The 15,846-nt window shown below is 45.7% G+C and overlaps 1 protein-coding gene across 5 annotated transcripts in view; it reads right to left on the bottom strand.

Moving 5' to 3' along the window:
• SNX31 (sorting nexin 31) overlaps positions 1-15,846 on the bottom strand; it is a 67,715-nt gene that overhangs the window by 40,071 nt on the left and 11,798 nt on the right. For 4 of the 5 annotated variants that reach the window (XM_077809913.1, XM_077809908.1, XM_077809910.1 and 1 more), the window contains 2 exons: positions 6,038-6,152; positions 5,013-5,077 (listed from right to left, as the gene is read on the bottom strand). In XM_077809913.1, the coding sequence (XP_077666039.1) occupies positions 5,013-5,077; positions 6,038-6,152 (180 nt within the window). The remainder of the gene's footprint in view (positions 1-5,012; positions 5,078-6,037; positions 6,153-15,846) is intronic. The other variant, XM_077809911.1, reaches the window with a different exon arrangement.

The raw sequence follows: 15,846 nt of genomic DNA, 5'->3' as shown, positions 1-15,846 counted from the left end.
GCTGGACCTCATCAGTGTTTGGGGGAAGGAAGCTGTCCAGTCCCAGCTGCGCTCCAGCCGTAGGAATTACGATACCTTCGGGCAGATATCAAGGGACATGATGGAAAGGGGCCATGATCGGGATACATTGCAGTGCAGGATTAAAGTGAAGGAACTGTGGAATGCCTACCACAAAGGCCATAGGGCAAACAGCTGCTCCGGTGCTGCCTCTGCGACCTGCTGTTTCTACAAAGATCTGGATGCGATACTTGGGGGCGACCCCACTTCCACTCCAAGGACCACCCTGGACACTTCAGAGCCCAGATCAACAAGGCGGGAGGAGGAGGAGAAAAGCGGAATCAAGGGTGCTGAGGAGGAGGAAGACACCCTGCCATCCCTAGATGCGTGCAGCCAGGAGCTGTTCTCAAGCCAGGAGGAAGGTAGCCAGTCACAGCAGCCGGTGCTTGGGGAAGGACAAACACCAGAGGAGGTGCCCGGTAAGCGGCCTTTATTTTGGGAAGAAAGTTGTTCGGTGCTGACTCTTGGGGAGAGGATGGTTAGGGCTGGATGCATATCTAGATGTGGAATAGGGCGTTGATGTGCTCTCTCACATCGCGGAAATAGGCCTCAGTGATCTCTTCAAAGGCCTCATGCAGAAGCTGGGCAATGCGTGTGCGTAGGTTCCTTGGGAGAGCTACTATACTACTTGTCCCAGTAAGGCTAACATGTCTGCGCCACTGTGCCGGGGGCGGGGAGGAGAGCGGGGGGACCATTGCTGCACACAGGCAAGCTGCATATGGGTCAGGGCGGAAGCCGCACTGTAGTAGAAAACCCTCCCTTGCTTCCCAGGTCACCCTCAGCAGCGAGATATCTTCCAGGACAAACTCCTGTGGAAAATGTGGGGACAGTGTTCAGTATAGGGGCCCCCTGCAGCTGTTAGCTCTCCCCAAGGTACACAAACCTAGAGGACAGTACGGCTGTGAAACAATCAGTTCCCCTTGCCCCTGTGCTTACTCACCATTTTGGGGCTCCTGTGGGTTATGTGCACTCCCTTTGGGTTGGGCAAATTCTGCTATTGTGTAGACTGTGCTTGTCTTTAAGTACAGGGGAATCATTGCTCTATCTGGTGTGAACAATGCTGCCTCTGTTAAGTGTTGCATTTTGCCTTTACAGATGCAACCTTGAGATCTCAGCGGTCTTTGTTATCACTGACCGAAAGACTCCAAAGAATTAGGAAGAGGCCACGTAGAAGCAAAGAGGACCTGCTGCACGAAATAATGCGGCGGTTCCTTAATGAAAAATCAAAAAGTGCAGGAGTGGCAGGAGAGTGAAAGGAGGGTCCACTAGCAGAATGCGGATCGCTGGCACCAAAGCACGGGGCGGCTCAGAAGCATTATGGAGTGCCAAGGGGACTCGATCCAGGCACTCGTAGCCATGCAGGCGGAGCACTACCACGCCTGCCCCCCCACAGCCCTTGTTCCAAAACGCTTTCCCTTGTGCCCCCATGTCACCTCCAACCCACTTTCCCCCACCAGCTGCCTCCAACACCTGTCGCTTCACCACCAAGCCCTGCAAACTACGACCCTTATCCTCTGCACTCAACCCCCATCACCATGCATATTAGCCAGCCTGAAGTGCAGCACTCATTGCACCGCACTCCAGACAGGAAGGCTGAGCATGAGAACAGGACATACGCAAATCTGTGATTGAACTGTTCCCCACCCCATCCCCTTGACCTTTCTGTTTCCCAAGCAGTTGTGTTTCTTTTCAATAAATGGATTTTTTGGCTTTGAAAACATTCTTATTATTGCATTAAGTAAAAGATACCGTAGCCCAGGAAAGCAACAGGCACTGCAAGTCAGTGTAGCAAACACAGATTCCTACTAACATTGGAACCACCACTCCTCACTCCGGTGCAGGGCATCAAACATTACTAGTGGCTTTCAGCCTCAAATTGCTCCCTCAAGGCATCCCTAATCCTTGCAGCCCCGTGCTGGGCCCCTCTAATGGTCCTGCTCTCTGGCTGTTCAAATTCAGCCTCCAGGTGTTGAACCTCCGAGTTCCATGCCTGAGTGAATCTGTCATCCTTCCCTTCACAAATGTTATGGAGGCTACAGCACGCGGATATAACTGCGGGGATGTGCTCATCGGCCAGGTCCAGCTTCCCTTACAGACAGGCCCTTTAAACGGCCAAAAGCACACTCCACAGTCATTCTGCACCGACTCAGCCTGTTGTTGAACCGCTCCTTGCTGCTGTCAAGGCTCCCTGCGTAGGGTTTCATGAGCCATGGCATTAATGGGTAAGCGGGGTCTCCAAGGATCACAGTGGGCATTTCGACTTCCCCTACAGTGATCTTCTGGTCCGGGAAGAAAATCCCGCCTTGCAGCTTCCTGAACAGGCCAGTGTTCCGAAAGATGCGTGCATCATGCACCTTTATGAGCCAGCCTGCGTTAATGTCAATGAAACGCCCACAGTGATCCACATGCGCCTGGAGAACCTTCCGATTAATGTACTCGGAGGCTAGGTGGGCTGGTACCAGAATTGGAATACGCATCCCATCTATCGCCCCTCCGCAGTTAGGGAAACTCATTTGTGCAAAGCCAGCCAAAATGTCATGCACGTTACCCAGAGTCAGTGTTCTTCTAAACAGGATGCGATTAATGGCCCTGCAAATTTGCATCAAGACAATTCCAACGGTTGACTTTCTCACTCCAAACTGGTTAGCAACCGATCAGTAGCTGTCAGGAGCTGCCAGCTTCCAGACTGCAGTAGCCACCCACTTCTCCACTGGCAGGGCAGCTCTCAATCTCACGTCCTCGTGCCATAAGGCTGGGGCGAGCTCCTCACACAGTCCCATGAAAGTGGCTTTTCTCATCTGAAAGTTCTGCAGCCACTGCTCATCATCCCAGACTTGCATGACGATGTGATCCCACCATGCAGTGCTTGTTTTCCGAGCCCAAAAGTGGCGTTCCACAGGTGGTGAGCAAGTCCATGAATGCCACAAACAATCTCGTGTCATATGCGTTACGTGAGTCGACATCATCAGCGGACTCCTCACTGTCAGTTTGTAGCTTAAGGAGCAACTCGACTGCCAAACATGACGTGATGGTGAGACCCATCAGCATATTCCTCAGCACTTCGGGCTCCATTCCCACAGGCTGAAAGGGAAAACAGAGCGTGCAGTACAAAACACGTTGAAAGATGGCGCCAAATGTGGACGGAAGCACAGGGATCACTGGGATGCAAAACGATGTATCACAGGGCATTGGGACAGGACCCAGGATGCCCCGCCCCCTGCACCACCTTCCCACAAGCCACAGAGCCAGAATGGGAAGAGGTGCTCTGGGGTGATAGCTGCCCATAATGCACCACTCCCAATGCCACTGCAAGTGCTGCAAATGTGACCACACCAGTGCAATTGCAGCTGACAGCGTGAACACACGGCAGCGCTTTCCCTACTGCGCCCTCCGAGGGCTTGTTAACTCACAGCGCTCTACATCTGCAAGTGTAGCCATGCCCTAAGATGCTATGTCCTTCCCTAAATAAATCTCTAAGGGTTTGTCTACACTGGCACTTTACAGCGCTGCAACTTTCTCGCTCAGGGGTATGAAAAAAACCCTCCAGAGCGCGGCAAGTTTCAGTGCTGTAAAGTACCAGTGTAGACAGTGCACCAGCGCTGGGAGCTATTCCCCTCGTGGAGGTGGGTTTTTATAGCGCTGTGCAGCAGCTACACAGCCATGTTAAAGCACTGCCACGGCAGTGCTTTAATATTACTAGTGAAGACGCACCCTAACTCTCAAATATAGAGTTCTGCTTTGCTCACTGACAAGAACCTTTCCTGGTATGGAAATAAAAAAAAAAAAAAAAGGACGTAGTAAATAAGCCACATTTTTATTGTGAAAGAATTTGTCTATGCTTTCCACGGTATGCATCCGATGAAGTGAGCTGTAGCTCACGAAAGCGTATGCTCAAATAAATTGGTTAGTTTCTAAGGTGCCACAAGTACTCCTTTTCTTTTTGTCTATGCTTTGTGTGGAATGCTTCTTTACACAACTACCTGTAATCTTGCTAGCCCTAAAATTCACAACAAATATGAAACGAGCAATAAAGTTAAAATTAAACATTAATTGTCACATTATGAAATTCTTTCAAGCATAACTTCCTCTCAGGAATTTCTATAACTATTAGGATTATGGTCATACAACAGGTAGATGCTTTCCATAGCCAAAGACAAAGAGTCCCTTCGGAAAGAGCTTCTCACTGTGGTATTTAAGAGCCAAACTAAACATAAAATTAACATATTGTAAAGTATTGCACATCCACAAAAACCATGACGGGGGGGTGGGGGGCAAAGAGAGAAAAGAGTTAGTTACTTTGGGAGTCATAACAGTTTCCTGATTGCGCATTTACTGCAACGTTATGGTTGACGTTTCAATGCAGTGGGGATTTTTGTGCTTATTATACTTGATATTCCCCTCCCTCATCTTCTGCCCCACTATGGAGCAAGTAAAAATGGATTTTGAAAGCACTTCAGGTTACAACACTCCATATACATGCCAAACTCTGCCCGTCACTGTGTGTTACAAGGTAAGAGAAGCTGACATTCACAGCAGTCATCAATACACTTATCGCCCCAAAGTACTGACAACCAAAAAACATCTAGGATTGCAAAACCCAAGAATGTGTATAATCCTTTCAGTGAGCTCTCCACAAAAGACTTTTCTGGGCATTATTTAGGGGCGAAAGATTCATCAGATCTCCCACCAGGACATAAATAAAGCAAACAATTATTTTTACAGTGAGGTTGTACAGAGAGGAACAACTTATCACGTGGATAAGAGGATAACACCTGGCTCTTACATAGCACTTTTCGTCAGTAGATTTCAAAGTGCTTCACAAAGGAGGTCAATATTATGAGCATATGAGTACAAGGAAGCCCACTCAGAAAAAGCAGCCTTTGTGCAGAGGAGCTGAAGCACAGGTTCAGTTGTTCCAAGCAGCTAATTGTGTTGCTGAAACATTCAAAACTTACCTGCTGTAATTTTCTAAAAAAACTGATGAAGACATCACTGTTCGTAATACTTGGATCTACAGTTACTGAAAAACAAAAGGCATAGAAATCAAAGTTAGTTGAAGGGGTGGGAGAAAGGGTCTGCGTCTGAAAGTAAGATTACCTGCAATGCCCCTCTAAGTTAACATCAAAAGGCTTCTGGTAGTGCTGTCAATGAGTGCTTTACCCATCCTTTGATTTAAGCAAAAGTTCGCTTTTTATTGGATGGTGCTCAGATCACTCCCAAGTCCTGCCCAGCGGAAGGCAGGTACTGCATTAGGTACACACCCCGATGGTGAAACCTGGCTCCATTGAAGTCAATGGAAGTTTTGCCATGGACTTCACAGGGCAAGGATTTCACCCCAATATTTAACAGATGGGCCTAAAGTTGTGGTCATTTATTTAGGAGCCTATTTTCTGAAGTGCTGAGCACTCAGCAACTCCCACTGACATCATCAGAAGCTGCTGGGTGCTCAGCAGTTTTGGAAGTGAGGTTATTTAAGAGATTAGCCTTATGTTTTTTTGAAAGTCTTGCTCACAAAGCATATATTACATCAGAGGCCACAAAATGTCTCAGAGCTTCTTATTTCTTGTAGTTGAAAGGGTTACATTTTAATGTATTGGCTTACGTGAAATTCATGCATGACGTATTATACCTGCACTTCAGACATATAGTTTTCCTATAAACTTCATGTGTCTTGTAACAATTCTCAAGTCTCTGCTTGGAAATCTGAGAAAAACAAATTTACTTAGTTCTAGAAAAAACGGAGGCCAATTTAAAGGCAAGAGGAGAGGTATGATTTTTGAAGGGACCTGCCCAAAGGCTCTGTTTTTCACTTTGAAGTCAGTGGAAGTATTTGGCATGCTAGGTCTGCAGGATCAGGCCCCCATGTAGTTTAATCCCAACATTCACGGTATGCCCCCACCAGACCCCACAAATCATGACTTGCAGAATCCATAAACAGAGTTGAAGACCCAAACACGTAGTGAAAGCAGAGACTCCGTACCACTCTGTAGATATTGCTCAAGCTGAGACCTCCTCTCATCAGCCATGGACTTGGTCATTGCAAGATAGAACTTTGGAGGAAAAGCAGGCACAGTACTCCCAAAGATCCGTCTTAGCTACAATGGCAGTCAAATAATGCTTAAGGTTAGTGAAGATCTGCTATGGGCTTCTGTGGACATCACCATATTACCATATTCCCCAGGTTGGAGATGACCATTCACTTTAGCCCCAACGCTACTGAAAGCTCTCTCAACCTCTAAATGTATTCAAGACATACAACCCCTTCAGAGCCAAACAATGTAGTCAACAATACTTTCTTCAGAGCCACTCAGGGGGGACTCTGTCACCAATGCAAAGCATGGTGCTTTTTGTTTTGTTTTTAGCTTTACGCAATCTGAGTAGCAGCTTGGAAGCAGCTTCTCAGTTCCAAGTCAGGATTGCAGCATGTCTACTTCATTAAGTCTTACACACTCTATAGACAAATGTTATGCTGTCTTTGTCAACACTCAGTATTTGCTTTCCAAATTATCTATACCAAGATTTATTTGTAATACTGTATGATCACATAAACCCTCTCTTTTGAGAACCACTGACGTCAATTGTGATTTTCATTCACAAATGCAAAGAAAGGGATCCTAGACATGCCGTAATCGTCGCCACAGGTCTCCCTTGCATCACTGTATTTCTTTAACATAATACAGACTCTGTATAGAGTTGAGAAATATTTGGAGACACTTTACACTTCCAATTGGCTGTTACCATATTCTACAGTCAGCTGTGGTTGAATGGGTAGACAGTAAATTTTACAGAGAGCATGTTGCTTCCTGAGCACTTTCAACTCACATTGCAACCACGCTCAGCAGAAAATTGAACTTTGTTCTGACAACAGCATAGAACACTCGATTGGCTTGGCTTTTGTTTTTAAAAATACATCATCAGGCAGAGTCACTGTTCGCCACCCAACACAATATCAGTTTTCTTGCAGTTTAGATTCCCCCAGAAAGTGGTGGAAGACACAGGAAATACGATCCTCTTAGTTCAGTTGAATTAAATGGAGATTTTCCAACTTGGCATTTGGACAATCCAATGAGAATCTTCCAGTACACAGAAGGGAGCGATCTCAAACTAAAGAAGGATCAACTGTTTTTAAAGCTACAATTTACAATGTTGCCAACTCTTGTGATATTATCCGAAGCCCTGAGATACTTGGCATTTTTTCTTGAAGCCCCAGCTCCTAGAGTCACGTGAATGTGAAATGCTCAGCTTTCACTTAAAAATAAAAAAGTTTCTAACTCTCTTGCTTGTGGAAGAAAGCTTGAAATCATGAACTGAGTGCACCCTAAGGTCTCAGAAACCCAGAATAAAAATTCATTATTTTAAAAATCATGATTTTTCAGCCACCCAATTTATTGATTGGAGGAGGGGGGCTGACTCAGGATTTTTGAGCCCATAGGGTTGGCAATACTGAAGTTAAAGAATCCTGAAATTAAGACTTCCATTCTCTCCTACTCATGCTGTTTGATCATGTGATCCCCCAAACTGGAAGTGCTCCTGCTTTCAGGATCTCATCTGGTCAGTTAACACACACACACACACACACACACACACTTAGACCCAGCTTTTGTCAAACCCTTAAGGGGCCACCAGGCAACAGGCTGGCAAAAATGAAAAGCCAGATGAAAGCATGTGCACTTCACAGACCCTCCTTGATTATAACAGACTGTTGAAGTAAGTAAATAATAATTTAAACTGTTTGGGTTTTTTTACATTACCCTATACTAAATGTGCACGTTGATACTATTTGTTGGTTTTCCCACCCCCATGCCTCAAGGTCATACCTGACTAACATGAAAAGAGCATCAAAGTGGTACATTCAGATTAAAATAATTTTTAATGGGAGGCGCAGTCCCATTGTCACCAATGGCATGTGCTACAAGGAGTTTAAAGTATTTACAAAAGTGTTAAACTTCCATCCTAACCCAAGTGACTAATTAAAAGCTAGAGCTTGTAAAATTAAAAAATTGTAAAAAGTTTCAGTCATTTCCATTTTTTAAAGCATCTCACAATATTTATAAGGATTTTGAAAAAATGCCATAAAATTAATTTTGCCATTTTGAATTTTTTTTTGCAAAAAAATAAAACTTGTGTTTTCAAAAAGGGACATTTTTTACCTGACAAACTTTGTTTGAAAAATTTCAGTCAACTCTAGTCAAAGCTATTTTATTTAGTGGAAATACAGACTGATTTCTACAGCCAGACATCATTTGGCCACTATTGAGAAATGACAATTCATGGATCAAGGTTTATTATACATTTAATGCCACTCTCTGGAAGCAGGGGAAATTGAGGTAGAAAACATCATAGGCATTTTCAGGAAGGAAGAGGCATAACTCTGACAAGCCTGGACAAAAATCCCTCTCTCAGTAAAGCAGTTTCTGAATATATTAAGATTTGTGTGAGCTTTGCTTGTGGCCCATGTAGCAGCTGCTCCATTACCCCTGCACTGGCAACACATCATCACTTTCCAATTTGTTTATTATTTACCTGTTATTAGGTACTTGTAAACTGCCTTGAGACACACAGAGTATAAAAGAAGCTATGTAAAACCAAATCATGTTTTCCATGTAGTGTCGCTGCATAAATATAATAAGAACAGCAGCTTTTATATAGTGGTTTTCATCTTCAAAGTTCTTCACATACATACACTGATCCCTCCAAAGCCTCAGACAGAGAAGCATTCTCTGCTTTACAGAGAAGGAAATTTAGGCAAAGATATAAGTGATTTGCCAGAGTTCAGAGATGGAGTCAGAGCTCGAATCCTGCCTCCTCACCTGCCTCCTCGTCCTGCCTCTCACCCATGTAATGCAGCACTACCCATCATCATCATCAGTAGTTTGTACAAATGGAGACATGGACTATTTTAAAAAAATCCAAATCAATGAGAGCAATTAATCCACCTTGGAATGGACTGCTTGGTAAATTTTATTTTTCAAACTTAGGCTATGTTTGTCTGAAAGATTTGGGGAGTGGGTGGAGTGGGGAGAGAAGTTTCTCTCAACCTAGTGGAATCCGATCTGCTGAGCAATCTCCAGCATTCTAATTCTTCCAAAAAAGTATCTCACTTTTCATACTTCTAAAAGAACTATAGAAATTTTCCATAATAGTTTACACACATACTTCGGAGGGTGGAGGTGGGGAGTTAATTTAATCAGACAGAGCTATCCGTCTGCAGGCATTAAGTTTCAGTCCAACATGACTGGAAACTTGGTTGTTTCCAATACTCACCAGCCCAAAAGATGGACTTAAATTTTAAACGCAAGCAGACAAACATTAAGGCTGTACCTGGCAGAGCTATGTCCTGGGGGCCAGATTCACTTCCAGCACAACACAGGTTGCAAATCTCCAGATAGCAGTAGGATCATAGAATATCCGGGTTGGAAGGGACCTCAGGAGGTCATCTAGTCCAACCCCCTGCTCAAAGCAGGACCAATCCCCAATTAAATTATCCCAGCCAGGGCTTTGTCAAGCCTGACCTTAAAAACTTCTAAGGAAGGAGATTCTACCACCTCCTTAGGTAACGCATTCCAGTGTTTTACCACCCTCCTAGTGAAAAAGTTTTTCCTAATATCCAACCTAAACCTCCCCCACTGCAACTTGAGACCATTACTCCTTGTCCTGTCCTCTTCTACCACTGAGAATAGTCTAGAACCATCCTCTCTGGAACCACCTCTCAGGTAGTTGAAAGCAGCTATCAAATCCCCCCTCATTCTTCTCTTCTGCAGGCTAAACAATCCCAGTTCCCTCAGCCTCTCCTCATAACTCATGTGTTCCAGACCCCTAATCATTTTTGTTGCCCTTCGCTGGACTCTCTCCAATTTATTCACATCCTTCTTGTAGCGTGGGGCCCAAAACTGGACACAGTATTCCAGATGAGGCCTCACCAATGTCGAATAGAGGGGGACGATTACGTCCCTCTATCTGCTCGCTATGCCCCTACTTATACATCCCAAAATGCCATTGGCCTTCTTGGCAACAAGGGCACACTGCTGACTCATATCCAGCTTCTCGTCCACTGTCACCCCTAGGTCCTTTTCCGCAGAACTGCTGCCTAGCCATTCGGTCCCTAGTCTGTAGCGGTGCATTGGGTTCTTCCGTCCTAAGTGCAGGACCCTGCACTTATCCTTATTGAACCTCATCAGATTTCTTTTGGCCCAATTCTCCAATTTGTCTAGGTCCCTCTGTATCCTATCCCTGCCCTCCAGCGTATCTACCACTCCTCCTAGTTTAGTATCATCCGCAAATTTGCTGAGAATGCAATCCACACCATGCTCCAGATCATTTATAAAGATATTGAACAAAACCGGCCCCAGGACCGACCCCTGGGGCACTCCACTTGACACCGGCTGCCAACTAGACATGGAGCCATTGATCACTACCCATTGAGCCCGACAATCTAGCCAACTTTCTACCCACCTTATAGTCCATTCATCCAGCCCATACTTCTTTAACTTGCTGACAAGAAGTAAATCCATCTAGAGAAGGAGCCAGAAGCATAAGCTGCTTGCAACTCTTACTCTGCTGGAGACCTCAAAGCCTGGTAATACATCCCAAAGTGGGCAAGGCCAGGCTGACTGGGAGAAGAGCTGAATCAATGTCTCTCCAGGGCTGTTTCCACTAGTAGAGCTCCTATGGACGTCCAGCCAGGTTTAAAGAGGTCCTATCTTGTGGAGAGGCAAGGTGAATGAGATAAGCTCTTTCACCAACAGAAGTTGATCTAATAAAAGATATTACCTCACCCACCTTGTCTCACTGAGCTTTTCTTCGGGTCTGGGAAAAGTACTCAGTGTGTCACAGCTAAACACAAGATCAAACAGATTGTTTAGCAAAGTCATACTCAGACCTCTGTGGTTCAGAAGCCAAATTACTGATCAACATTACCCAAAAGAGCCACGGTAGTATGAATTCATTGTTTCTTTTTATATATACACACACATATACATATTAGTGCACCAAATGAGTACACTACATGTTGTGATAGGCATGCGTAGGACCTATGGATCTTGAAACGTGTTTTGTTGGGGGTACTGATCATCATAGCGGTGTTATGGCAGGGTCTGGTGGTGCTTTGAGTTGGTGGAACAGGACACCCACATACCCTGAGAGAACTTGCTTCAACACAGAAGAAAAACCTGTCTGATTGCACACTCCAAGTTGTCACGTACCACCCCAGGCTGGAACTCATACGGGGTATCATCATACAAATTACAACCCAGGCTTGATGAGGACCACAACCTGAAAGAAATCTTTCCTGAACTCCCTCTTCTGACCTTCAAACAACCCCCCAAAATCATCAGAAGCAAGTTCCCCACAAAATCTTTCAAAATCCATGGGACCTACTGTGACACTCTGTACCTCAGGGGAACACCCTACACTCCCAGGTTTATCTTTATAAAATGATTGTGTGGTATCCAATGCAGTTTGTCATGTTGGGTATCTTCGGAAGGCTCATGATGTACTGAGCACGGTTGTTATAGTGATGTTATAGTAATTGTTACAGGAATGTTATAGTAAGGTTATAATTTCATGTATATAGTTATGAGGCTGAAAACGTGCCCTCATGGTTTAGAGCAAGCCCAGGCAAAAACTCTCCAAGAGCAGAGAGGCAGTTCACACCTCATCAGGTCAGGTATGGGACAAACCCAGCCCAGCCTCACAGGAACAAAAGACGCCAGCCTAGGCAACAAGAAAAGAATCTGTTAGGGCTTGGCTACACTTGCAAGTTAGAGCGCATTAAAGCAGCCCCGGGCGCCCTAGCTCACTACCCGTCCACACTGCCAAGGCACGCAGAGCGCTCTGACTCCACGGCTAGAGTGCTCCTGGTACTCCACCTCGGCGAGAAGATTAACGCTTGCTCTCCTTACCTGAAACACCCCGGGGTCAGTGTGAACAAGGTGTTGCATTACTGCGCTCTGATCAGCCTCTGGAAACATCCCATAATCCCCTTAAATCAAGTGGCCACTCTTCTCATTGTTTTGAACTTGCTATAGGAATGCGATATGCCCTTTGAAAGCTCCGTTTCCGACACCCGGCTCCTTATCTGCTCCGACACAAAGCAACCATTATTGCGGAATATTGTGTGTGAGAGAGAGAGAGGTCTGCTGCTGTCTGAATTTACAAGACAGCATGCGGACATGCTCTCAACCCCCCCAAAACCCACTATCTCTCTCCCCCCACATACACACAACACACTCCCTGTCACACTCCACCCTCCCCACCCATTTGAAAAGCATGTTGTAGCCACTTACACTGTGGGATAGCTACCACAATGCACTGCTCTCTGTGGCCATTGCAAGAGCTGCTAATGTGGCCACACCAGTGCGCTTGCAGCTGTCAGTGTGGACAGATTGCAGCGCTTTCCCTACTGCGCTCTACAAAGGCTGATTTAACTCAAAGTGCTCTACATCTGCAAGTGTAGCCATGCCCTTAAACTTTGGAGTGAGTCACCCCCCTTCCTTTGGTCAGTTTGGAACTGCAGTGAGGTAATGTTCACCTGACTCTGAAGGGGGGAGGGCAAAGCCAAGAGGGAAGAAAGGACATGATAAAAGGGAGAGACATTTGCCATGCTCTCTCTCCCACCTACATCTACAGACACCACACCAAGTGACTGAAGCGCTGATCAAAGGGGAGAGCCTGGCTGAAGGGCAACCAGCCAGCCTGTACTGAGAAGAGTCTAAGTTTGGAAGGGCACTGAAAGTATTAAGATCTGCTTAGAATGTGTTTTGCTTTTGTTTCATTTGACCAAATCTGACTTCTTATGCTTTGATTTATAATCCCTTAAAATCTATCTTTATAGTTAATAAATTTGTTTGTTTATTCTACCTGAAGCAGCGAGTTTGGTTTGAAGAGTGTCAAAGGCTGCACTTGGGAGAACAAGCCTGGTACATATCAATCTCTTAAACTGACGTACTCATATAAGCTTGCAGTGTCCAGTGGGCATAACTGGGCACTGCAAGACGGAGGTTCCTAGGGTTGTGTCTGGGACCGGAGATATTAGGTAGTGTCATTCGGTTGCAAAATCCAAGGAGCAGCTTACATGCCAAAGGCTCTGCGTGAACAGCCCAGGAGTGGGGGTTCTCACAGCAGAGCAGGGTAAGGCTCACTACCAGAGTCAAGGATTGGAGTGACCTAGCAGATTGCTGGTCCAGATAAAACCAGAAGGGAACATCACACCTACCCATGCCTATCCCAACATTTAGTATACTCATCCAGTGTACTAAATGCCCCAACAACTATGTGGGTGAAATGAGACAATCACTACACTCCCGAATGAACTTACACAGAAAAATGATGAGACAAAAACACTGTCAACCATGGGTGAACACTTTTCCCAGCATGATCACTCCATTTCGGACTTCTCAGTCCACATTCTTAAATGACAACTGCACAACACATTCCAAAGATGAGCCTGGGAACTTAAATTCATAACTTCCCATGATTTTTAGTGTCTAGCACTCAGTAAAGACATTGGATTTATGGCTCATTACAACAATCTGTAACCCACTAACACACCTTCATCTTGAATGCTCTCTGATAACGTTAAGTCCTTATGCTAAACAATTTGTTCCCCCTTGTATTTAGCTGCAACACTCTGGGCATGTGTACACTGCAATACAAAACCCACAACACGGAGTCTCCGAGCCCAGGTCAGCTGACCTGAGCTAGTAGGGTTCAGGTTTCAGGGCTAACTAAAAATTGCAGTGTAACTGTCTGGGTGCAAGCTGGAGCCTGGGCTCTGAGACCCTGCAAGGGGAAGGGTCTCAGAGCCCAGGCTCCAGCCCAAGCCCAAATGTCTACATTGCAATTTTACAGCTCTGCAGCCCAAGCTCCGCTAACCCAAGTCAGCTGACCCAGGCCAGCTTTGGCCATGCCACTCATCCTTTTTTTTTTGCAGTGTAGATATACCAGTTGAGTATCTGTCCCAGACCTGAAGATGAGCTCTGTGTAGCTCGAAAGCTTGTGTCTTTCACCAACAGAATTTAGTCCAATAGAAGATATTGGGGAAGAAAGGTAAGCAGCAGGATACGGACCCTGGACTTCAGGAAAGCAGACTTCGACTCCCTCAGGGAATGGATGGGTAGGATTCCCTGGGGGACTAACATGAAGGGGAAAGGAGTCCAGGAGAGCTGGCTGTATTTCAAAGAATCCCTGTTGAGGTTACAGGGACAAACCATCCCGATGAGTCGAAAGAATAGAAAATATGGCAGCCAACCAGCTTGGCTTAACGGTGAAATCCTAGCGGATCTTAAACATAAAAAAGAAGTTTACAAGAAGTGGAAGGTTGGACATATGACCAGGGAAGAGTATAAAAATATTGCTCGGGCATGTAGGAATGAAATCAGGAGGGCCAAATCGCACCTGGAGCTGCAGCTAGCAAGAGATGTCAAGAGTAACAAGAAGGGTTTCTTCAGGTATGTTGGCAACAAGAAGAAAGCCAAGGAAAGTGTGGGCCCCTTACTGAATGAGAGAGGCAACCTAGTGACAGAGGATGTGGAAAAAGCTAATGTGCTAAATGCTTTTTTTGCCTCTGTCTTCACTAACAAGGACAGCTCCCAGACTGCTGCGCTGGGCATCACAACATGGGGAGTAGATGGCCAGCCCTCTGTGGAGAAAGAGGTGGTTAGGGACTATTTAGAAAAGCTGGACGTGCACAAGTCCATGGGGCCGGACGAGTTGCATCCGAGAGTGCTAAAGGAATTGGCGGCTGTGATTGCAGAGCCATTGGCCATTATCTTTGAAAACTCGTGGCGAACAGGGGAAGTCCCAGATGACTGGAAAAAGGCTAATGTAGTGCCAATCTTTAAAAAAGAGAAGAAGGAGGATCCTGGGAACTACAGGCCAGTCAGCCTCACCTCAGGAAAAATCATGGAACAGGTCCTCAAGGAATCAATCCTGAAGCACTTACATGAGAGGAAAGTGATCAGGAACAGTCAGCATGGATTCACCAAGGGAAGGTCATGCCTGACTCATCTAATCGCCTTCTATGATGAGACTACTGGTTCTGTGGATGAAGGGAAAGCAGTGGATGTATTGTTTCTTGACTTTAGCAAAGCTTTTGACACGGTCTCCCACAGTATTCTTGTCAGCAAGTTAAAGAAGTATGGGCTAGATGAATGGACTATAAGGTGGGTAGAAAGTTGGCTAGATTGTCGGGCTCAACGGGTAGTGATCAATGGCTCCATGTCTAGTTGGCAGCCGGTGTCAAGTGGACTGCCCTAGGGGTCAGTCCTGGGGCTGGTTTTGTTCAATATCTTCATAAATGATCCGGAGGCTGGTGTGGATTGCACTCTCAGCAAATTTGCGGATGATACTAAACTAGGAGGAGTAGTAGATACGCTGGAGGGCAGGGATAGGATACAAAGGGACCTAGACAAATTGAAGGATTGGGCCAAAAGAAATCTGATGAGGTTCAATAAGGATAAGTGCAGGGTCCTGCACTTAGGACGGAAGAACCCAATGCACCGCTACAGACTAGGGACCGAATGGCTAGGCAGCAGTTCTGCGGAAAAGGACCTAGGGGTGACAGTGGACGAGAAGCTGGATATGAATCAGCAGTGTGCCTTTGTTGCCTAGAAGGCCAATGGCATTTTGGGATGTATAAGTAGGGGCATAGCGAGCAGATTGAGGGACGTGATCGTCCCCCTCTATTCGACATTGGTGAGGCTCATCTGGAATACTGTGTCCAGTTTTGGGCCCCACACTACAAGAAGGATTTAGATAAATTGGAGAGAGTCCAGCGAAGGGCAACAAAAA

The sequence above is a fragment of the Eretmochelys imbricata genome, chromosome 2 (assembly GCF_965152235.1).
Source record: "Eretmochelys imbricata isolate rEreImb1 chromosome 2, rEreImb1.hap1, whole genome shotgun sequence".
In the NCBI taxonomy this organism is placed as follows: Eukaryota; Metazoa; Chordata; order Testudines; family Cheloniidae; genus Eretmochelys; species Eretmochelys imbricata.
This window is presented reverse-complemented; position numbering and strand designations above follow the sequence as displayed.